A 25,542-nucleotide genomic window follows, 5' to 3' on the forward strand; every position below is an offset into this window, starting at 1 on the left:
CATTCATGGCAGCAGTTGTCAGTGTGCTGTCCAGACGTGCTCTTTGCCCGAGGCTTTGTAGCCATCTGTCGGATGAGACCGAATCGCTGTCCCCGTCTTTCAAACAGGCAGATATGTATGGGTATATCTGTGTGTGTGTGTTTTTGTGTTCTACAGCTTACACATGTTCATGCAAGCTGCTTCCATTTCCTTCTTGACTAGTTTTGAGAATAGGAAGTGGCACGTGCATTGTTGAAGTCCTCAGGTTTCTACATTGGCACATTTCTTAACATGTAGCTGAGAGGCGCAGGCGGCATAGGGCCACTCACTGTTGGTGTGTAGGCGGCTGAGGACAGTGGGAGGAAGAGTCTGAGAAGTGGTGGAATATAAAATAAATTTGATTGTAGAAGAGGGAGAAATTAGTTATGAGTTGGGGAGGGGACAATGAATATTTTGTTGTATAAAAGCTCCATGTACATCCAAGAGTTCAGGGTGTGTTGGTTTTATCTTCCCCCATCTAACTCTGCCCTTCTCTACTTCGGTTTCTTTGAGGTCCTATTGCTCACTTTATTGCTTTAGTGTACACTGTCATAAGCTGTTTTATTACTTACTTTCTGTTTCTGCTGTTTCGTGTGATGTACTATATGTTTAGATATTAGTAAGGAAATTGTGAGAATTCACACGTCTTGTGCTATTTGTGCATCTGTATATCTCAGACTGTGGAAAGCGAGGAAAAATAAATTGTTAGAAGTCTCAAGTGAGTCAAAGTGCAGACAAGGCTGCAGCCAGTATTTATCAGCACCAAGCAAATATAATGAAAAAATGGCATAGTGTGCTAAACAGTATTAAGTCTCAGTTGCTCTAAGTGGATATTGATTTGAAGCCTTATGACATCCAATGTTTGCCTCTATTATCTTGAGGGTTGAAATAGATTTCCATGGATCAGCCAGTCACCAAGGGGTCACATATTGATTTATTCATCAGCTCAGTTCTGACTTGGGGACAGGATTGACCATAGGGCCATTGTAAATTCAGTGGAAAAATAAGCCAGACTTAATGTATATGTATTCTTTTGCTCTAGTTATTTTGCGGCAGCTACGGTTGTTTTTTCTTTTCTTCTTGTGTGCCTAAGGGTTTAATACAAATTGTCAAGATGGTTAGAAAACAGTCTCATTACACAACAACAGTATGTTTTAAATATTTTTAACAGTTTGTAAAAGCTGCTTAAAACCTCCAGGAAACATACAGCTTCAGTAGTGTTCACAATATCATAAGCACGCACAGTATGCAGTTAAAAGCAATGCAGCACAAAATGACTGCAAGAAAAACTGCCTTTATGAAACTTTAATTGGAATATATTATATCAAAGTGGTGTTTGAAGTGCAGGCATAATAATCCATAGTGTGGGTTATTGTAACTCTGGTGTCAGCCAGGAAGATAGAAAATCTAAATGCAAGTGTTAAAAAAATCTTATATTCATATCATGTCCAAATATACTAGAAAATTTGATTTATTTGTATTTATTTTCCATGTAAACCACATCAGAATTTCTTTTCTCTTTTTCACTCTAATAACAAAAATCCAAAGTGAGTACACCCCCTCATATCCGGTCGTTAAGTGATGACGTGACGAATCCTACTTCCGGTCCTAAAGTAGTCTGCGTTTAATATGGCTTTTGTGTTGTTAACATGTTTAATGTTTTGTATTTTCTTCTATTTAATCTCAAAAAGCTCCTAAAACAGTCAGTGATCACTGTTGATCTCCCTCGGCTTTTATTACCACTAATCATTTATTTAAGCTCAGTTTTTAAAACCTTAGGATGTAACTACAGCCCAGCCCATGCAGCAGTATATGAATGACTAACCTCGTATTGTGGATGGATTATCTCAGTTGTTCTCCTGGCTGAAGTTTGGTCCATTTACAGCATCCTGCCATGCGATTACATTTGTTCCTGACCACCGAGAATACTCACGTTAACTTTTATCGAGTGGAAAAAAAGTTAGCTTGTTTATATTATGCTAACATAGCTGTGTCGCTAGCGGTCACGTAGCACATCATTATATACCAGCTAGCCAAACTTCAGTAACCCTACAAACGTCACTGCTGTTTAGTTTTCTGTCTTCATTTATGCTGGAAGTGATAACAGAGCTGTACGTTTTAATTTGTTTCCAAAACCCGCAGTCAGGACATGCTATATTGTATTTAGATAGAAGCTAGTGAGCTAACTCCCTGCTAACTTCTAACTCGTTAAATGTCATAAATTCCGTTTTCATGGATGCCTGGATGTTAAACTCAATTGTTACACCTGGTAGAGCAGAGCGCTGATCATTTTATTAAAGATGAAAGACTTTAGACAGTTTTTCAACTCTCAGTAATGCCATAGTGATCGTTTGATATATGGACCTGCAGCAGAGTTTAGGCCCAGACACGGCTAGTGACGTCAGACTTAACAACCGGATTGTACTGACCAAAATGTCCCTCAGACATAATTTTCATCTAAGAGCAGTTGCTGGATTTCCTCCCAGCCCAGTTTTTGTGTTCAGTGCTTAGTAAGGAAAGTTTAGGGGACTTGGTTGTACAATAAGAAGGTAAAAGGGAGTTCAATATTGTCTGTTTTGACTCTTAAGTGCCTGTTGTCTGTTGAGATTTACCTTTTGTCATGTTTTTGCTGGAGAAAGGCTATGGCTGCCCAAGTAAGTTGTCATGCTGAGTGAAAGGAAGTGGTGCAGTGTGAGTAACTTGTGTGAGCTATAGCACTGATTGCAGTGGTCGCATCTTAAACATCAACAGCGGGCCTGTGTTCTCAGCTAGCAGGGACCCACACTGCTGTCTTTGTCCTGCTCCCAGTCCCACCGGGATAGATCACACTTGCTCCAAACACATGCACATCTATTCAAATACATAGCATAAAAACTTTAATGCCATGGGAGGTGGGTCTTTGAAACTAGTTTCATTTTCAACGCGATTCATTTCTAGCATTAAAATAGTGCTGATGACACAGTGCATAAAAGTTCATCATATCAGGCAGTTGAATCTTAAAACAACAGCAGGAAGAACCTTTCATTTTCTTTCTTGTGTTGTCTAGACTTGTCTGTTTCTTCTTGCTTCACCCAAACGACAAAACTGTAGAGATGGTGTGGGCATGCCGGGAATTCTCACAGAAACATTAGAGTCATTCCTCTTGTCATGTTTCATTGCTGGTCAAATGTGGGGGGTGGATAGAGCTTTGATTTTTGTTGTTGTTTTTTCCCCTCTAAGACCCTGTCTCTGCATAAGAAAACTAAAATCTTGTCAACCCATAGGTTCCTAGGTTAAGAAGAGAGGAAAAAATGAGCTAATGGATCTGTTTTTGAGGCTTAATCTGCAAATTAGCCCTCAGGAAATCTCTGTAGCTTGGAGCTAATGACTGCTAATAAGCCATACTATTACTGCAACCCAACTCAACTCTTTGGGCAGTAGCAGGTGGTGGTGCTGCTGTGTGCATTTGAACCATCACATTCTCCCTGCCGAGACAAATGTGGCTCTAATAGACTTAAAGGCTGTACATACAATGACTGTCCCTCAAGGGAGTCTGTGTTAGTGAGGTGAAGTTCTGCAGAGATAATTAGTGTTTCCCCTTCATGCTTTGGGGATTACTGTCTGTGTGGTTAATTTAACACCTACAAGTATCCAAACATTAAACCACCTGTTGGCACACAGAGAGCGGATAGGTTTCCCTTAGGATAATAGAGGTAATTGCATTTCATTCCAATATGACATAAAGCAGCTACCAGCTCATCTGCAAAAAAGGGTAGATACCCAATTACAGGCAAACTCATTTAGGTTTTAACTGAGTAGAAATCACAAACCAAATGGGTCCCTATACATGACATGGTTTTTTCTTAATCTCTGTCTGCTCTTTAACAGTTAAATTAATGAAACTCACTGGGTGGCCTGGAGCAACCACACGCACAAATGGATTGTTTTTGATGTCTTACATAACCCGGTGGAATTGATGCATTCTCTCCATTTCTGCGATTATAAGTTCTTCTCTCTGTGGCGACCTGGGACTTGATTGAAGTTTTTTTCTTTTTGTGCTGATGTAATGTGTGAAGGGAATACATCCAAAAAGTACCACAGTCATTTGGGATCATTTCCCTTTAACACAAATGTATTAATGACAGCCCACCCCATCCCCAAATCTGGAAATTCAGTCAGTCTCCGAAGGGCTTGTTAGATGATGGTGTGTTGATGTCTCAACATTTTGGCTGGTCGTGCAGCTCTCGATATTTGTAATCTGGTTCGTTGTGCTACTTCTGCTGCTGCTGGGTTGTAGACATGAGTGTACGATTCAGTTTTTACTACCATTTTGAAGAAATGTTGGTACAGAAGCTCAAAGATTCACAGATTATATACAGGGAGATGTACGGGTCAGGCCTCAGCTTCATCCAGCTGCAGCTGGACCCCAGTTAATCCTGTGGGCTTCCTGGCACCTTGTACTATCTCTGTGTTGGTTCTGCCAGTCACATGGTAACCCATCAGTAATCAGACAATTTCCTGAGTCTTGCTGGGAGATTTACAAATTCCCTGCTGCTTTTCCTAGTACTACACATCTTCATGCTAATAAGCCCTACTTCAGCAACACTCGTGCAAGCAAGATGAGCTACGCATGTATGCACACTAACATTCTTCATCTTTTATATTGTGTGTATGTTTGTGTGTGTTTTTAACATACTCATGTGAGAGTAAGCTAAACACTAAAGCTGACTGATCTTGTTCAAATGAAACTGGACATTGGGCACTGGCAGTCCTGTTTCCCCTTCTGTGTTGTTTTTCTCCTCATTTTCTGCCATGAGTCAGACACAACCACAACTGTCGTGCACATTGCCCAGTTGCTAGGCAGTGGACAGTATTTATTTTCCCCCTATTTTCCACTTTTCCTCGTCTGCTGCTTTTCCACCAGCAGTGTGATCCCTTGCTGCATTTTCTTCATATAATTAAAGTATATGCATCAATTTGTTTGTCATTTCATGTCCTTGCGTATACTGAAAATATATTTTTTTAAAGAAGGGGCTAAGTCTAGCATGTGGGGCAGTTGGATTGTCTGACATTTTGTGTATTCAGTCACAAGTTATAGGTAACTGTGGAGGGACTCTATTCAGCACTGACTCATGAAATGTTTCCTAGCACTAGTATTGAAATGGCATGTGGGAATGACTTGTCTCTGTGTTTATGGATCTGCAGTCTTCTGGACTTGTGTAGTTCAAAATGAGACATGGTGATCAAAGTATGCTGTGTGAAAATAACAGGATTGGTAGTATCAGTGCAATTATCACAGAAAGTATTTGTATTATACGATATCAAAAGCTTCTAGTTATTTGTTAATCAAAGCAGCAGTGGCATCAAGGTATGTGCCAGACATCATTACTCATTTCTGTTAGCAGTTTTAGCTTCACAGGTCAAACTCCAAAGTGCTTGTTTACTACTTTCAGAAGAATCTGTGTGTAGGTGTGGTAAGAGAAAGGCTAGCTATCTCAGCTCTGGTCAGTCAGATTTATAAACTCTGTGTTTTTTCCCAAGAGGGCCCTGTTATTGCTATATAGTTAAAATAACTACTAGGGATGGGTATCGTTTAGGTTTATCCGATACTGGTGCCAAACCGGTACTTTTGAAACTGTGCCAGTGCTTAAACGGTGCTCAAACCGGTGCTTAAAGAATGGAGAACACAAAATTGGTCCAAAAACCTCTCATGTTCAGCTGTTTCTTTTGTAAAAAGATAACAATGTTAGCCTTTTCTGCAGCTATGGGGCATATATGGTATCACTCTTGGCTGGAAACAGTGCTTAATCAATGGAAAAAACACAAACTTTGTCCAAAAACCTCTCATGTTTTGCTGTTTTCCACTTTTTCTTTGGTCATTTTAGCCTTTTAGGCCAGGGTGAAGGGAGTATCTGCCATCAAACAAGAAGACAGCCGCATGTAACTACGACAGTGTTTGCTAGTTCACCTTACATGCATTAATGTAATAACGCGGTTAGCCTACTCAACGTAAATTACACACGAACAACATTAAGCTACTCCCGCAGAGAAGAACGGCTGCTGCTGCATCATCATCCTCATCATTTCTGCTACACTGGCAGGGCTAGGGGCCAGGACTCTCCTCTTCGGGTTTTTGGGGGATGTTGCTAACTCCAGGTCCAATAACAGGCAACCCACCCGCAGCAAGCTATCAAATACGGCGCATTTCTCGGCTTTTAAAAAAAACGCTATGCGTCGCCAGGTCTTTCATCAGATTCGAGGTGTTACCTCCTTTGCACTGTATCAAAGTATCAGCTTAAAGCACTTGTTGCAGGCTGCTGAGTTTGCATATTTTGCTGTGAAGTACAGCCAGACTTTTGAACGCTTCGCCTTGGGCATTTTTAATCTGTAGCTCTGCTCTAAAAGAACGTACGTACCTGGACCCGCCTACTATCCTCAGAAACGTAAAATGATTGGCTAGAAGTGTATCACAGCTCAGGAAAAAAAAAGCATTGGAAAAAAAGCACCGAAATAAAGCACCAAAATGTGCGCTGCTTTTCGGTCTGGTTACTACCGTTTATGTTAGAACTGGTGCGATACCGGTACCCATCCCTATTAACTACTAGGGCTGGGCGATATGGCCTAAAATACATATCGCGGTATAATTTGAAGCACGTGCGGTAACGATATATATCGCGATATATTCTTTTCTTCTGTATAAGTGTTTTCCACACTATTTAAGTGGGCACACTTAAAATCCTTTAATTTTCTCAAAAATCGAGATTGTGCCTTATGTATGAATTCTGGTTGTGCTTAAGGATCTCGAACCGATTTTGGCGTGCAGAAATCTGTTAAAAAATGTTTTAGTACAACTTTGGTAAGCGGCACTGCTTGATGGATTGTCAGAGCATTACGGCTGCCGCAGTGAGGAGCTTCGCGGAGTAATCTGGGTCCAAAACTCCAAAAGAACACAGAGTTAAAAACAGTCTAAATTCTTTCATCTTTAATAAAATCATCAGCGTTGCTGCTTTACCAGGTGTAACAATTAAGTTTAACATCCATGAAAACAGAATTTATTAAATTTAACAGAGTTAGAAGTTAACAGGAGTTAGCTCGCTAGTTTCCACCTAAACATTTCATACAATGTTCTGACTGAGAGATTTTTGAAACCAATTAAAACGTACAGCTCTGCTATCACTTCCAACATAAATGAAGACAGAAAACTAAACAGCAGTGCCGTTTGTAGGGTTACTGAAGTTGGACTACCTGGTATATAATGTTGTGCTACGTGATTGCTAGCGACACAGCTATGTTAGCATAACATTAGCACAGTGGAGCTGGAGGATGAACGCCAACTTTTTTTCCACTCGATAAAAGTTAACGTGAGGGATTCTGGTGGTTATAGACAAATGCAATCACATAGCAGGATGCTATACACGGGCCAAACTTCAGTCAGGAGAACAACTGAGATTATTCATCCACAATACGAGGTTAGTTATTAATATACTGCAACAACATGGGAATAGAACAGCTGTGAGAGAATTCAACATTAATGAATCAATGTTACGGAAGTGGAGGAAGCGCAGTTTTTGGCTTTCCCCATATTTCAAAAGTGCTTCATCTCTTTGCTATGACTGTCGGCTGGCATAATTTGCAGATGATAATGGTTGTAGCCGCTGCGATGCTTTCAACCAAAACAGGCGCAGCTTGATGACATCATCAACATACGCTATCGCGATAGAGCGGTATAGTCAAAATCTCTATTGTCTATCGTATATCGTTTATATCGCCCAATCGCCCAGCCCTATTAACTACTACTAAATACTACTGCTTCAGCTTATACAACATAAATAAAACAAGAAAAGTCTATGACAGCAAATATGATTTATTCAAGTGTAAGTATTTGATCTGAACTCTGAGAATAATAATCGATTAAAATGTTGTGAACACCCCACATTTTTATTTATTCTACCTGCATCATTGTTATTTGAAATACGGAATCAGTTTGTAATTTTTACTTTACACTCAAAGAGCCAGGGACAGTCCATCTTTCTTCCATTTCTTCATAATGTGCCGCAGAGACTGTGTTGCCTCATGAATACTCCATCATGGTGTGAATTGCAAGTTGCCTCATAACCATGAGGATAACGTAAATTTGAGAATGTCGCAATATCCTGCTGAACAACAGCACAATTTCACCTTTTGTCCACTCAGACATTGCTGTGGTTTTTGGTCATATATTTAATCATAGTACACACCGCACACAAAGCGACTTTAGTTAATCTAAATCGTTGGATGTTTGTGTAAGCTGTTTTTATTGAAAGGCGAACTGCATGTGATCTATTAGTGTCTTCACTTGTATACCATGGAGGAGTAGGAGCTGACAGCTGTCTGTGGAAAGTATCTTGGCCCATTCCTACCCTGGGGCTTGATTGTGCATGCTGCGTAGCAGTGTATTTTGAGGGTCATCCCATAAAGACTTTACCCCAGGCGAGTACGAGCAGAGAGTGCACTGACAGGCACCCCTGGGTGTACGTCTGCGTGTAGTGTTAGATTCCTTGTGGCAGATGAGCTCTCTCTGGTTGCCTCAGGCTGTTAGAATAAACATAGTAGAGGATAAGAAAAGCCTATATCCTATCAGTGCAAGACATTTCCATTAAAATGTTAACTACGATAAAAGTAGTTTCTTGAGAGTGGCTGTGATGTGTCTGCTGTGAAATTAACAGATCCCTGCATTGCCGTTTGAATTCAGACTGTAGAGCTGACTTATGCAGGGGATAAGACGAGGGTCCAGATGTGAGCCAGCCTTACTGGCTGCCTGTTTACATTTCTCAGCTAACAGGAGCATATTTTTAACCTCTGCCTGTTTTTGTTCTCTCTGCAGGTGCTGGGGAGTCGGGGAAGAGCACCATTGTGAAGCAGATGAAGTGAGTGACTGCTCATTGTTTTGCTTTTCCTCCCATCATGAATGCCAATTCAGTATATGTTTTAAGCATAAGTGATTGTATAAAATCACTTATGCTTAAGTATAAATGTGCCATTGGTGTTGTTTAACTATTTATTTTAAGTACATCTTGAGCCACCTGTTTTTCTTTTGTTTTGTGTGAACAAATTAGTGAGAGAGCTATAATCTTGGAAAAAAAACATCACATATTTCTTTTATGCATTTTAATAATGGAGCCTTTAATAATGGCTTAAGGCTCCATTATTAAAAGATAAATAAGACAAATTGTTGCTTTGTGCCACTATAAAACAGTAATATTTGGTGTGTGTGGTTCAATAACAATAAAAGTACATTTAAAGCAGAAATTATAAGGAACTGTATACTGTAGCTAATATACACAGAATATTTATATATTTATCACAAGTGTTAATTTTATTTGTCAGAAGTGATGATTTTATATTGTGCAGGCCAGATGGTTGCTTCATAACCTGAAACTGTCAGACAGACTGATAAGGATACAAGGATTTTTTTAGAGGTTTTGTAGAAATATTTACACCAGATGTAGTAATTGTATGAGAAGCTCGTCATACAAGCACTAATATGGTTTCTCCTGTGTATTTATAGGCTTTGATTACTCTGTACTCATAAATGAAACTGCTGGTCTCTCGCCTGATTCTCACTCTCATCAGTCTCTGAAACACTCTTTACTCGCTCTTACACTGATATCGAACATTTATTTCCGGTGCACGAATGCATAAAATACGCATCAGGTCATACACATTGTGTAGATTTTCTTCACTTGCTGCAGCTTACTAAGCACTCATATAGTTCTTGAAAACCTGCTCACAGGCACATTAATATGCTTGATGTGGGTTGTTTTTTTTTCTTGTTTTTTTTCGATGCATCATTAGCATTAATCCCATAGTAACTAAAAAAGAGAGAGAAAGAGATTCAGCATTTTTGTCTTCCTTCGTCAGAGTACAAAATAAATTTAATATTTGGTGTGTGGAATTTTTCCATTACTAATAATGATGAAAAGAAGAATTTTTGTTGTAAAAAAGGTGTGAGACTCCCAGGGGGCCTGCAGCATTACTGAGGGGGTTTCTTTTAATCTAGTTTTGAAAATATTAAAGTACTATAAATAAATTCTACTGGTAAACATCCAGGTTGTGACAACTTGAGCTTGCCAAAAAATTTGACATTTCCAGGAAATGACAAAATGAGTGGATTACAATTTTTTTGAGTTCTCTAAAAAATTCCCTCCGGTCCACAGGGCATACAGGCCCATTATACCCACCGGTGTCCCCCTCACAGAAGTTGGGGCAGCCCAAAAGTGACGCCACATCCGCTGGTGAAAGTCAGAGAAAAAACTTAGGAAGAAAAAACAATAAACTTGTTCAAAGAATATTGTAGCAAGTAGCCACGCCCTCAGTGCCGCCACAGATGGTGATGAGGCTGTGGGGATGTCACTCTTTTGTACATGACGCCACAGACCAATACAACAACCATTATAGGCCTTGAAACCAGCAGTCATAAAATGGTTAAATGAGGAAAAAAATCAACAAGATTGATATAGTTAAGAAAAACTAAACTAAATACTAAAACTACATGTGACAAAACACTTTAGTTAACAGAAATAAAAATAAAAACTGGTCTTTTGAAAAGAATTAAACTGAAAGTATTTTGTGAACTTGGGAAGTTAACTGATATAAAATAAACACAATGATGCTGCCTGATGAGGCACTGATGAGTGTGTCTACAACACTGAGTCTGCTGCATTCATGATGTTTTGTGTTTTTCCTGTAAAATGTGTTGACTTTTCCCAAATCTAGCCTTTGACACATGCCCTCCGTACAGTAATAAAAGAAAACAAAGTAATAGTTAAAAAGACTGAAACTAACACTTTAACTAATAAAAACTAAATTTAAACTAAGCATATTCCAACAATAAAAACTAAATTAAAATAAGAAAATCCACTCACTCTTCTAATACTCTTGGTGTTTATAACCTTTCCAGAAATCAAACATGTTGTTGCATTTTGATGGATGATGTGCGAGTACTTTCTGTGTTGACATATAAATAAAATCTTGAGGTTTTGCAGACATGTGACCGGTAACCACGTGACGTTAACTTGTCTGTAATTTTGGATGTGTGACAATTCGATGACTAAGCTCCCAGTCATATGCCCTAGAGAATGGTCAACCATCGCCACTCATAAGGGAAAACTGAGTATTCCCTGATTGGTTGAGAGTCAGTCATCTGACTGCCACTGGTTTTCAGGGAAAAATGTTTATTTCCCAATCAGCTGAGGGGGAAAAAAAAACACCTTGTGATTGCTTTGGTCACTAATACAGGCCCAATCAAAAGTTTTAAGACCAATTAAAAAATGGCAAAAAAAACCATATTTTGCTTGGTTGGACCTTACCAAGGTTCAAATCAGACCTTCATGTTGAAGGTCTGATTTGAAGAAATGGCAGTGAGCTCCCAGATCCAGCTGAGTCAGCAGTAGGAAAAATCTGCTTTTCACAGGAACTTGGTAACAGCAATAAGAGAATACGTAGTTTATTCCAAGAAGATATGGTCTCTCTCCCATATATAATATCTTACTGGAACCGATATGTTCCAGATATCAACTGGAAGACAGTCTGGATGATCCCCCATAAATATTTGATTGTAAATAAGGTGAAGGAAGTTTCATTTAAAATTCTACATAAATGTTATCCAGCCAGTCACTACATGGTAAAATTTAAAAGGGACATAAAGAATAATTGTACTTTCTGTGGGGATCACCCAGAAACGGTGACATCTTTTTTTGTACTGTTCTTCAAACAGAGATGTGGAAGGAATTTAGCAGGTTTGTTATTGTCCATATTTTAAGGGAGTTTTCTTTACGACGGGAAAATGTTTTATTCTGTTTCTTTAAGTTCCCCAAGAAGAATGATAAATGTTTTTTTTATAATAAATTTGTTAATACTTTAAATTTTTTATCCATAAATGTAAGTTTACTAATAAAACACCATATTTCTGTCATTTTCTTAAGGATGTGGAATTGTACATACAATCAATATCAGACTCCACCAACAAAAAGGCTCTCAAAACAATATATATGTGAAATTTTGCGTGTATTCATATAATTATTACTTTTTTCTTTTTACCCCTGGTTTTGTGTGTTCATGTTCTGTTCTTCTGTATACTTCATCTGTTCGTGTGTTGTAAACTCATTATTTGTTAAATAAAGTTCTTTAAATAAAAAAAAGAAAAAAAAGCAAAGAAATGGCAGTGAGACAAAACTTTTTTTTTTTGAGCATGCAATTTATTGGAAACAACACTTAAACTGAAACAGACTGCTTTACAGCTGATCGAACGTTTAGGACCACACCTCCAAAAAAAACTGTAACACCAGTTGTCACCACACAGACGAGGGCCCTAAGTCATGAGGGATGCTCTCTGCAACATTTGGACATAGCCAGCTGGGTTTTGACACCTCTGCACCTCCTGAAGCTCCATTGTTCCACCGAAGGAAAAAGCGGCCCCTTATGGCGCCCACTGTGGCGCCTAGAAATCATCTCAGGTGGGATCTGTTTGTCATGCCAGTAACGTTGGAAACCATAAGGACCATCAAGGTGAAATTTTTTTTTCTCATCAAAGAATAAAATTTTCTTCCACCTTTCAATGTCCCATGTTTGGTGCTCTCCTGCAAAGTCCAAACGGTCAGTTCTGTGGCATTCAAGGAGACGATGTCTTTGAAGATGTTTTTGTTTTTGAAGCCCTTCAGTCTCAGATGCTGTCTGATGCAGTCGGCACCAGTAAGGGTCAAGGATTTGACAGACACCCAATTGGATCCTCCAGCTCAGTGCTGGTGAAATTGTTTTGGGTCTTCCCCTTGAGATTTTTATTCCATAACCCTCAGGATCATTTAAGAAATTCCAAATGACTGTGTTACTACGTCCCACCTCAACAGCGATGGCGCGTTGCAAGAGACCCTGCTTATGCATTTCAACAACCCGACCACGTTCAAAAAAGAACAGTTTTTTGCCTTCGCCATCAGAACATCATGACAGTGTGACTACCTGACAGAAAATGACAATGAATCCACATTTTTGCACAGATTCGGTCTTTTAAAGGCATGTGGTCCTAAACGTTGATCAGCTGTGAAACAGTGTTGTTTTCAATAAATTGCACGCACAAAAAAAGTTTTGTCCCACTCCCATTTCTTCTTGCTGCATGTTGAAGCTCTACTTGGAACCTTGTTAAGATCCAACCATTGAAAATATGATTTTTTTTTTTTTTTGTGTGGCATTTTTCAAGTGGTCTTAAACTTTTGATCCGGACTGTATGTTTGTGGACTTGGTGGAAGTGATGAGCTCGTCTAGAAACCGCTGTAGTGAATATGAAAAGTATAACGCAAAGTTGACATAGAGATCGATTGCCTTCAAATTAAAAGTTACATACTTTAAAACATAGTTGCTGCAGAACAGCTTTTGCTTTGACGACAAAGGTCTCCAAGTTGAACTACCGATCAGTTGGCAGTCAGTAGGAGGTTTTTGGTGTAGGACCTTCTTTGCAACTAATTTCACATAGCAAGAGCCAGAAAAGTTCAGGAATCACTTCCAACCAGCCGGGAACACATTTTTCCTTAGCAACTGGCAGTTGCTTCATGTCCATTATGGCGGAAAACTCCCAAGCAATGTGCACCTGACATCACATGAGAAACCTCATGTGATGTTTGAACAGTTTTGTGCCAAATATCAAGTTCCTGATTGTTCTTAGTTGTAAAGAGTTTAATGACAAGTTTATTTTTGCCTTACAAGACTGTCACTTGTAAGGACGTAATTCTCTAAAATCATTTAGTGTGAGAGGAAGCCACCCATGCGCTTTCAGTAATTTTGGCTGCGCCTCACATTGCTTCACAGTGGGCTCTCTTGCATTTTAATGAGGTCCTATTCAGCACATCACACAACCACTGAACATCCTGGCTGAGGCAGGCTGGGGAAGATAGTTCTGTTTGGTTTCCAGCCCAGAGGCTTCTGTCTTTTCAAACAAATGCTTTTTTCCCCTCTCTACAGTTGTATCTATACAACTCAAAAAGCAAGTAAATATTTGCTCTAGTCTCTTGTAACTGAATGATATAAAACACCTGAACGTTCCCAGTAGCTCAGACCAGCAGCATCACATGCAAATCTGTGTGTGTGTTTGTTGTTGTTGTTGTTGTTGTTGTTGTTGTTTTTTTAAATTAATCTCATGAAATATACATTTCTATTGTTTTAACATGTTCTTTTTTAGGTGTCTGCTACAGTACTTTTCATTTTATAGCAGCATTCAGCTTTGTGAATAATTGCTAAGTTTAGTTTTTTAACATAAATTATGTATGGGTTGTTGCTTTATCTGAATCACCATCCTTCCCTCTTTTCTCCAGGATTATTCACGAGGATGGATACTCAGAAGATGAGTGTAGGCAGTACAGAGCGGTCGTCTACAGCAACACAATCCAGTCCATTATGGCTATCATCAAAGCCATGGCCAACCTCAAGGTTGACTATGAGGAGTCTGCCAGAGCGGTATGTCTTTAAAATACAGAACTTTTCACCCAGTGCCATCCTCTCCCTGAGGGAGATATGAGTGAAATGATATTAGTGATGCAAAAATGTTAAGATTTTGCAGCTCTTTTCATAAGTCACCGGAAACTTCTGAGCTTTAGACTTTTAAACTTTGCTCAGTGCACCTGTTGTAATATAATTAATGTTAAATATACATTAAAATGCAGACAAAGGGTCGAAGTGCTCCAATGCTCCCACGTAATTTTAACTTTGCCATTCAAGGTTATACTAAACCTGCAGGATAGTATAGTGCAGTTAAGCTTTAGTGATATCATCTTGACTAATCACTACCAAAATTTTCCTCTCTGCCTTCTTCATAACCCTTCATATCTTGAGGATTTAAGGATTTGAGGCAGCAGAAATTATGCAGATCAAGAATTTCTCTTTAAGTGCTGTGTGATCTATTCTATTCATAAATGAACACTGGGCAGCAGATATTGAAGATGGAAGCCTGCAGTGTCAGAGTACCACCCATAAAAAGATCACAGAAATAAAGTCAGTCTTTACTCTAGAGAACATGAAACAAAATCATTTGTTCTACTGAGCTATAATTTCTCATGTGATTCTTGCCTCATATTCCACCCCATCTTAGATTCATGCAGGCTGTGAAACTTTGATTGTTTTGTAACTCGAATAATCCTTGATTTGGTTTTTTTAAACACATTTGATATGTTTTCCAAATTTCACCCTCCTGGGTGACCTTTATTTCAGTGTAGCTGTATAAACGTGTGTGCGTGCGCCAGCCAATCCTGACACAACTGCCTGTTGTGTGTCAGGATTGGCTCTGCCAAGGTAGTAAGCGCTGCATGACGGGTTCTGCCGGACAGAGTATTAAAAAGTAATTTTTAAGTTAAGCATACCGCCATTGAGGTGAGCTGCAAAGAGCTTTTTAGTATCCTGTGTCTTTCAATCATTTCAGTCAAGAAGAAACAAGCTGCTTTACTCTACACTTGTTGTGTACATGCGTCTTCATTGTTTACCAAATAAATGTGAATGCAAGGTACTGATATAGGATCAGTTACGGCACTTTCAGACATATACTCCTTTTATCAATCAGATTAATCTTAGTCACATTAACATTGAAGCATTCACAAGATTTAGAGTGCACAGAACTCTTTTGTATGTCTGTGTGTTGCTGAGCTCACTAAAAACACACCTGTTTTGAATCATCACTGAGGGATTTGAGTTTTCGTAATGCAGAATATTGTTTACCTCCCGTAAACTTGACTGCGAGGGGTAAGGGTGAGCTGCAGGACACTGACACAGAGGACAGAGAGAGAATACAAGCATACACGTACTTTTACCATCACTTTGTGGGTATGCCTGGATGAAGCCGTGAGAATCATTAACCCGAGCCTGTTGATTGACTTGTTTGAAGGTCGTACAGTTACAGGAAATTCAAGTTACGTAATGTGGAAAGAAAAAGAAGTCTCTGGTTATGAAACCAGAAGTGTGTAGGGTTTGTAGTTTGTGCTATTTTTAATTGATGCCGATCAAGATATCAGTCTTTAAAATGCAAAATTACCATAAGCACACACAGAATACGTGGAATAACAGCAGGTTTGTTTGTTTTTTCTGTGGCGGTGGCATATAACCAGTTACCAAATTTAATAACTGATTTTAATGAGAATATCAGTAACCCAGGGAATCTTGGCTGTACGCTTCAATAAACACAAGTTTCAATTTTCTCAATTGGTTTAAAAAATAATTCTGTGGTTCAGTGATTGATGGTTTTACTGTAATAATATTTTTTCTGATTTTGCCCTAACTAATGAAGTTAGTATCTTATGTCTCGTAATTATAAAATGTATTCTGAGCCAGGATTATTTTTCCATGCAAACTACAAATACAATGGAAGCTATGTGAAAGCAAAGTCCTGCAGTGTTAGACTTATCAGTCTGTTTCTTCATGAAGAAAAATAAGAATAAATGCATTTTTATATATTGATGTGTATGTTATGTTTTGTTTTTTTTGCACTAGGATGATGCTCGCCAACTTTTTGCGCTGTCAGGAGCGGCAGAAGAGCAGGGCACCCTGCCAGAGGACCTGTCCAACATCATCCAACGACTGTGGGCTGATGGCGGTGTCCAGAGCTGCTTCACACGGGCCCGAGAGTACCAGCTAAACGACTCTGCAGCCTAGTAAGTGCCTTAATAACCTGGGAGTGGAAAAAAACAAGAAGACATTCGTGGGCGTATCTTGTACTGTAAGGCATTTAAAAAAAACAAAACAAAAAAACATGTTTAATTTATGGAACCATTCCTTAATCCAGATTTAGAGCTAACGTTTAAAACTACTGCTATAAGTAGGTTAATCCCCAATATCCAAACCTTTTGTTATTTTTGTTCTACTTGTATTTTTTAATTTATTTAATTTACTTTCCATTTGTTTTGCTTTTTTAGTTTGGCCTTTCTTGTTATTAGATTCCTCTTTGTTATGTTTAATATTGTCCTATATTCTCTACTTCATCACATCAAACACTGACAAAGCTTGCGCAGGGAACAGTAATGGTTATTAATATTGAAGACATCAGTGTTTAATTTTATCAGTGGCTTTGCCTTATACGGACAACAGAGTCGAGCTCAGTCTCTCTGCAGGTCTTAATTAGCTCAATGACCCTTATCAGTTAAGTGCCCCATTTGTTGGCTGCATCGCTCTAATCTACTGGTGTAATAATGGGAAGAGAATGAGGTAAATGCGAGACGCTACCGGTGCGAGGTGGTTATCACGTCCACCCTCGGGAGTCTTGGGGAATAGACAGCATTGTTAACCACTATATCCCTACAAGCTTCAGCAGCAATTAACAGCACTGCTTTCTGTTTAAATAGAAACCCTTCGATAATGACACTTTGATCGATGACACCTCCAGATTGTGCTGTGAGGTTTCAGTGTAGTGCTAAGTGCTTCCAGGTGATATTTAGCATCCAGGGAGAATAATATTGTTCTGTGTTTGTGTTGGCCTGTATAATCATAACATCTCAGTCTCGTGTTCACCGCCCTTGTTATAGCTGAGGGGACCCTGAAACATGCTGCTAACACGGCCTCACATTTAGCACCTCTGGGAGTGGACACTACAGTGTTTCATCATTGCTTTTATAGAGAGCAGAGTGAGTAGGTTGAGGACCAGATGAGTCTGGCACAAGACCATAATCCATATCTGAGTACCTGCTGAGAGGGAGAGAAAGAAAAGGAGGAGATAAAAGAGAAAGAAAATGGCACAGCGCACATTAACCGAGGCCTCTCTTCTATCACACCCTGGATCTGCTCTTCTTCTTCTTCTTCTTCTTCTTTTTGTCTTCATTTTTTTTTTTAAAAAAGAGGCTTTACCCCTAAGTTTATTACTTTCTCTCATCCACGTCTATATACATAAGCTGGGTCAGTATTGGTCTATCACACATATTTTGCTCTTTGAGTAAAAGATGCTTGGTGTATTTTAGATGTTTTGTCAGTACATCGTTTTCTCAGCAGAACAGCTCCAGCACAAGGCTACAGATCTACTGTAGCCTTGTGCCAGGTGTCTTAAACTTCTGTGTAATAAACGTGACAATATAAAGCCACCAACCTTCCAAAAAACAACTGCAGTTAAGAACCAAATTCTATGAATATACAGGATTTATAAACACAATGATCAAACCAAACACTCTTAAATCTGATGTATGAACACCAAAAGCAGCCTAAACCACTCTCTGGGCTGAGTGGGATTATGATTACACTGTCAGGCATGCTGAATGAGTAGTGGTATGAAAGCTCAAATATTTACACTTGGGTTGTGGTGTTGTTGGAGATTAAATTAAGTTCCAACACTTGCACAGTAACTCTTTTTTTTATGCAGCTGAATACTGCATTAAAAGATGGACAGATTATATGTTCGCCCTGTAGCTCTTTCTGTGTAGTTTATGAGATAAGATGAGATAAACAAAAGACACTGTCCCTTTGTGCTCGTGTCTGTTTAAAGACTAAGATCTCAGTGTCTCAGCAGAATTTTGTATTTGAGCTGCTGATCATACAGCATTATTTTATGATTGCTGAATGTTTGATGAGAAAAAACTTGAGCTTTTACAAACCGCAGGTTGCGACGTTTGCGGCATTTTAAAGCAAGCTTCAAATATTATTTGTAAAACTTTTCAGTTGGTTTAGAGCTATTTTGTGTTACATTTAAGATGCTATTAATTGATCCCCATAGTGAAATTAATTGTCTGCAATTAAAATTCAAGTTAGGAAAAGCCCATTAAGTCCATCTTAAGTATTCGTGACTGTTTTTTTTTTTTTGTTTTTTTTGTTTGTTCATTTTTAAATGCGATTGGGTAGATAGAAACTTAAAGGACAAGCAGTCTTGTGGTGTTCTCTGACAGGATGTCAACACATGTAATACGATCATAAATTCGTCTGTGTTTAGACAGCAATGTGCTGCCGGTGCTGTTACTGCCAGCATGAGACATGTCTCACGTCTGTCTCCAGGAACAGATGGGGCTTTGAACCAGAAAGAACATTCTCTCACATCTTACCTCAACAAAGTATCTCAAGATGAAACACCCTTTGTTAGGTTAGAGGAGGATGCTCTAAGGTTGATAAATAGCAATGTGTTTGTATCCTTCCATCAGCTACCTTAATGACCTGGAGAGGATAGCCAAGCCAGACTACATCCCCACACAGCAAGATGTGCTGCGGACTCGAGTCAAGACCACAGGCATTGTGGAAACACATTTCACCTTCAAGGACCTGCACTTCAAGTAAGACTTCTTTTACTGTTTTTCTCGGCTCTTTAAGCTAATTTTATGAAACAAAATTCAAAATTTAAAAAAGATACATTAGGCTGTAACCTGTAACTTTTTTTTGCTTTTCCCCCCAACTGTTTAAACATCAAAAGTGAATAATTGTTTAAGCATGCTAACTAAAAGACATGGATTTGATGAGTCAGGAATTTAACATTTATCTAATAATACAGTTAATCATAGAGCATGAGACGCATCACCTTTACATTTTACCCCTCAGCTATAAACGGATGATGGGGTTTGTCGTCAAACCGCTGGGCAGGCGGGCAGGTGGATATGCAAGTTTGCAAATGTGATAACTCAAAAAATGAGGCAATGTAGACGTTTGAAATTGATACCTTGGGTGCAGCTGCTGAAGGTCGGACGAGTTCGAATCCTGGTGACCTTGACATCGAGGTCAAGTTTTAAGACAATCTTGTAAATGCAGGATTTTTAAATTGATACCATAGGTGTGTGTGTATTAGTAGGCTGAGGGGTAGTGCTGCATTTTTGTGATTGCTCTGAGCATTCTTACTTACATATTGATAACATTAAATTATGAATGTGAACAAAAAATGACTGAACAAAAGCACTGCAGTCTAATCTGATCTTCCAGGCTTTATAATGTCACTTTAAGCTCTATTTAATATGCACATAAAAACGCCTTTCTCAGAAAATGATGCTTTACTGCTTTGACTACAAGTTGTCATCGAAAGGTTCTGTGTAGAGGTCCATAAAGTGTTGGATGCATGTCACACTGAAAATCTTGTGTTCCCGAGGACCATTTTCAGCTGCTATTTAATTATTTAGCTTTTTCAGTTGTTATAATGCAAATGAAGTAACTGTGAATGATTCCTCACTGATAAAGGCTTAAGTCAAGTAATGATGAGGTCATGTATATATGATGATATACATGACCTCAAAGAGTTTGGGCTCCACTACTTCTAGTAACTTTTTGAATATTGCCAAAGCAGCCAAGAAAGTGTGTTTATGGGCTTATGAATCATGCTTTTATATTTGCACTGTAACTGTTGTGGCTTCTTTGCAGCACACAATGTTTCTTCTTTACTGAAAGTCATAAAATTCTCAGAAAGGAAAACATTTATTTATTTTCCAGTTTGCAGAGCAGTTGCTCATTTGAACAATTGAGGCCATTATTATTAGTATTATTTAACCTTTAACAGCTCATGCCATCCATTACTGTACTGTAATGTCACATTTCTACTTACGATTCATAGCGTAAAAAAAAAGAGGGGAAAACCTTCAGTGATGAGCAAAGATCGATATCAGTGATTGCGAGTAAACTGTGGGAACGTGTGAGATTTTAGTGACTGAATGGTTGCCATTGCAGGATTATACACATCAGTGGAATAATTGCAGGAATGCAAACTGTTGCTGTTTTGGAAATTTGAACACTGATTTCTAGCCATGCTTCTCAGAAATGTTTTTGTTTGTGATTATTGCTAGTGGTGTTACCCCCATTGCTATAACCACACACAACCACATTATACTTCATATCTGATGCGCACAGTAGTCAAACAACAGGGGAAAGTATTTGTAAAATATTCAACACCTCTTCACTCAGTTTACTGTAAATAAGCGTGTCAGTGTGTGGCTCCCATGTGGAAGGCGTCACATCGTGTCTCGATATATAAAGTAATCCTTTGTAAAGGACATTAACCAAATCCATGCAGACGTGTTTACCTAATCCAGTCTCTTTCGTGCTGGAGTGTATGATATATATGACTTATGTGAGCAGTGCTGTGGATGAGCACACTGGTGGGGTAAACAGTGTAAAGTGTGTCACTGTTCTAAAGATTCCTGCTTCAGTCGGCACAAAGCTGGCCGTTTTGGGAGAGCCAAAGTGCTGCGTAGTGAATCAAATTCTGCTCAGCAGGAAGAATACTGTCATAATATGAGTATTGCTTTAAAATGTCACAAACGGTCAACTATATCTTCTGAGAAGCTGAAAAGAAGGAATATTGAGTCTGGCACAGTCGAGATGAGCATCCTCGCTCGTGCATCCAAGTCCTCTCCATCTTCATGAATAAATTATACATAATCTGAGTGAGAAACCTTCCGCACCATGCGTCATCCTTAAGTCTTCTTGTTACCAGCTGCACTGTGCTGAAATGCCTTCAGGAGGCAGGGAAATGCAGAGGCCTGAAGAGAGGCAGAAGTGGGAAACTAGGTCGAGAGACCTAAAAATGTTTCCTTCATTGCTGAGTCCCATCCACCTCATAGGAATATGTTTACACTGCGTTTGTTTGTACAGGATGTTTGATGTTGGAGGCCAGCGGTCAGAAAGGAAGAAGTGGATCCACTGCTTTGAGGGAGTCACAGCCATCATCTTCTGTGTAGCCATGAGTGCTTATGATCTGGTCCTAGCTGAGGATGAAGAGATGGTGAGTAAACACTTAGAAAACAGTTGCTGAACTTCACATTGGAGTCCAGTCCCAAGAAAATGAAAAGAACTGGAAGGAGGGCCGAGGTTTCAGTGAATTCATTTCCTTTGTGTGGTCTCGTAGTGTTCTCTAATAATCTCTTTATCTCCGCATTTGTGCCCGGCCCACCCAGAACCGGATGCATGAAAGCATGAAGCTCTTTGACTCAATCTGCAACAACAAGTGGTTCACAGAGACGTCCATCATCCTGTTCCTCAACAAGAAGGACCTGTTTCAGGAGAAGATTGCTCACAGCCCTTTGACCATCTGCTTCCCTGAGTACACTGGTATGTATGACTGCCTCAGTACAAACACAATCATAAACACATTTGTCATTGTGTTTATTCTTTATAGCAAGCCCAGTGATAACGTTGCAACTGTGTAGAATGATAAACACGAAAAACCTGTTTTGAGACTTGTTTTCACTTGCCAACCTGTATTTTTCATGAAATCATGAAACAAAATCTAGCCCCACTTTGTATTTCTTGTGCATTATCAGTCAATTCATGTGTCAGAAATGAGCAACTTTTTAGAAAACAAAATCTGAAGGTGTTTTTACAACACTTTCCCAAAATCTTCTTTAAATCTTCTGGATGCAAATTATACTCCCCTCCTCCCCACTTGCTTTCCACTAAGCCAGAAATGAGCGTACTGTTTTGGCACAAGAAAGGTGCCCCCATTTTTAATGAAAATATGAAATTTAAAAGATTCACATCGGTACAGTGTAAGCAAATGCACTCCATGTGTCCTTCCTGCTGCGTGCTCTAATCAGGAAAATCCTTCACCTGAGAACTCTTTAGAAGCAGGCAGTAAACTCTCGTCTGCTACATGTGAGAAAGGAAAAGTGCAAACAACATTCCTCGGGGTCCTTAAGTAAAACGGGGGTTTCTTTGACTTAAATGTAACAGACTGCCCATGCATAAAGGTGCAAGTTGCAACTACGTGCACAACTACAATGCAGGATAAGGAAATAATAATACTTGATTTGTAGGAATTGCTGGAAAAGAGTTGATTTGGATGAGTGCCAAGTGAAACTGTCTCTGCCTATCAGCAAAAAGATTTGACTTCTTTTCCACACTGATTAAGCTCTCCTGAAACTTTTCTCAGGCCCCAACACGTACGAGGAGGCCCAGACTTACATCCAGACCAAATTTGAGGATCTGAACAAGAAGAAGGACACCAAGGAAATCTACACCCACTTCACCTGCGCCACTGACACCAAGAACGTGCAGTTTGTGTTTGATGCCGTCACCGATGTCATCATCAAGAACAACCTGAAGGACTGTGGCCTTTTCTGAAAATCAGTCTGAGAGTCGAGGTGAGTCAAAAGAAGAAAGGACTTGAAGTCACTAAGAGCCATGTGGATTCATAAACCAAAGTGACTGAGATATTTTTGTTTGTTTTCTGTGTTTCTGTTAGGATTACTTGAACCGCTCTGACCATAGCGATGGGGGATTATACACGGATCATGAATGACTGCACTGGCCAACCACGATTTATGCTTTGATCTGCTTTTTAAAAAGACACCTAAGAGACTGAAAACCTGACGAGCCTTGCAGATTTTCAACAATTGCTGATCCAGTTGCTCGTGTTATTAACTCTTTGGGCTATGACCACAAAAATCAACATCTATTTTATTGTTTTTCTTTATTTTCAGTTACTAGAGGAGGGGAAATGTTTTCTTTTGCATATATATATATATATGCATTCATTTTACTTTTAGAAATTCCAATGTGCAAATTATTAACCTTTTAATCACATGATGCTTATTTTTTAAGAGCTGAAGCACAGGCATGGACATAAAATATGATTCATAAAAAAGTGCTTTTGTTATAATGTTTACATCAGTTCATCATTCATAGCAAAAAGTATATATTCTGCATGACTCAACTTGGCAAATATTAGCTCTGTAATCCACACAAAGTATGTAACATTCCAACAAAAACAAAAAAAATAGGAAAAAAAATTAAAAAGCTAAAAAAGAAAAAATGGCTTCACCTGCTGGGGGGGAAATTGTGGCTCAATTCTAAACAATATTTAAAGTATGTGTGTACCTAACATTCTTTCACTTTTATAGTATCATTTCCATGTCTGTTGCAGTATATTTGTGCCTTGACTTCTGTTTACAACCATTTCTTAGAAATGCTTTCAGAACTGTTTGACCTACTGTGCTCTGCTGCCTAGAATCTCTGAGTAGTATTGTGATTGTTAATGAGAGACAAAAATCTAATTCCGTAAAGAGGTTAGTGTTTTTGGTAAATAATAAAATGCTTTAAAAATTCCTTTATGATTTAATTTAAATAAAAGTAGACATCACCAGACTCGGTATATTGGGGTTTCCTGTCTGTTGTGTTACATTAATATTGCTGCCAGTTCATGTTTCAGGTGATAACTGAATAAAATGTTCACTGAGAGCTTTGATACTATATTTTTTTGTAAATTTGTACAGATGATTCAAACAAAGGGTTGATGGTTTTACACCAGTAAAATAACCGAAGGGTTGTTTTTAATATCATGGCTAAGCAGGTTTTGATTAGATGGTTTCAGCCACGGAGGAAGAACTAAACTCCAGTAATACATATCTTTGTGTTCATCAAGCAAAGAATGCTCCTGGCCTTAAATTCTCCACAGATGACTGACTTTAGCATTAGAGCAGCTGATCAAAAGCTGGCAAATGTAGTGAACTGTAACACAGCTACAGTACTGTGCAAAAGTCTTGAACCACCCCCCTTTGTTTTGCTTCCAAGGTGACTAATTTGTAATTTTTCTTTTTAGGTGCGCTTGATTAAATAGTTCTCCGGGCTTTGGGGCTTTCTGGAGGTCTTTCAAAGTTTTCATTTGCACATTTGGCTGTTTTTTGTTTGTTTGTTTTTTTCATTCCAGTCTTTGTCACTGACTAATTTTCAGAGGATTTTTTTTAACACCGACCAATGAATTATTCAAGCAGTAAATTCAAGGTATCAACCAGTGTTGTGTCTACACAGCCAGTGGTGTTGGGGATCTTGTCAAAATTGTGACGCAATTATGAACAGAGGAAAATGCCATCAGATTTTAACCCACTGTGCAATATCATCTGGAAAGTGTCGTACTGGGATTGGCTTCTTTTTTCAGCATGACAGTGATCCCACATCTGGTAAAAGATTACCTGGTTAGAAAATATGTGTAACTATTGGTTATGGATTGGCCTCCTCAGAGCCCGGACCTCAATTACTCTGAACCAGTGTGTGCTCGTCTTGACAAAGAACAGAACAAAAGCAGCCAACATCTAAAAAATAGCTTTGAATGTCCTTCAAGTAGCCTGCAAAACATTTCCTGAAGACTACTTACAGAAATTGCAAGAAAGCTTGACTAAGAGAGCTCAGGCTGTGTTGAAAAATAAACCAAAGAATGATTTTTAAGCTTGTTGGAAGATGAACTGATGTACTGTATTTATAGGTTTCTAATCACAAAAATCGCTGCACCCATTTCCCAAACAAAATACAAAGAAACGAGGGGTTACAGTACTTTTGCACAGTAATGTGTACAACAGTCAGTGTTGGTAAACATGCATCTGTTTGGCATAAGCTACTCCTTATATTAGACCAAAAAAGACTAAAGGAGTGCTGCATTAGCCCTTTAAAACCTGAACCATGAAATAATTGCCAGAAAGCCAGGAGTTTATGGAACAGTCTGACAAATTTGTTTAAAAAATTAATTACATTTTTATTGCCATGAGTTTTCATTTTTATCGTATTTGCTACATCTGCCTTTATTTAAAAAAAAAAAAAAAGCTGAAAAATTTATTGTTCTATTAATTTAGATTTTTCAGGGGGAAAATCTCGCTGATGTCG

General features: G+C 38.8%; 1 protein-coding gene across 1 annotated transcript in view; it reads left to right on the forward strand.

Annotated features, from left to right (window-relative positions):
• LOC113022517 (guanine nucleotide-binding protein G(i) subunit alpha-2-like) overlaps window positions 1-24,126 on the forward strand; it is a 63,909-nt gene extending 39,783 nt beyond the window's left edge. Inside the window, exons 2-9 of the mRNA XM_080301884.1 lie at window positions 8,861-8,903; window positions 14,337-14,478; window positions 16,498-16,658; window positions 19,119-19,247; window positions 21,544-21,673; window positions 21,846-21,999; window positions 22,820-23,030; window positions 23,132-24,126. Coding sequence (XP_080158010.1) covers window positions 8,861-8,903; window positions 14,337-14,478; window positions 16,498-16,658; window positions 19,119-19,247; window positions 21,544-21,673; window positions 21,846-21,999; window positions 22,820-23,010 — 950 coding nt within the window. The 3' untranslated portion in view covers window positions 23,011-23,030; window positions 23,132-24,126. The remainder of the gene's footprint in view (window positions 1-8,860; window positions 8,904-14,336; window positions 14,479-16,497; window positions 16,659-19,118; window positions 19,248-21,543; window positions 21,674-21,845; window positions 22,000-22,819; window positions 23,031-23,131) is intronic.
• The last annotated feature ends 1,416 nt before the right edge of the window (window positions 24,127-25,542 follow it).

The sequence above is a fragment of the Astatotilapia calliptera genome, chromosome 5, assembly GCF_964374335.1.
Source record: "Astatotilapia calliptera chromosome 5, fAstCal68.1, whole genome shotgun sequence".
Classification (NCBI taxonomy): Eukaryota; Metazoa; Chordata; class Actinopteri; order Cichliformes; family Cichlidae; genus Astatotilapia; species Astatotilapia calliptera.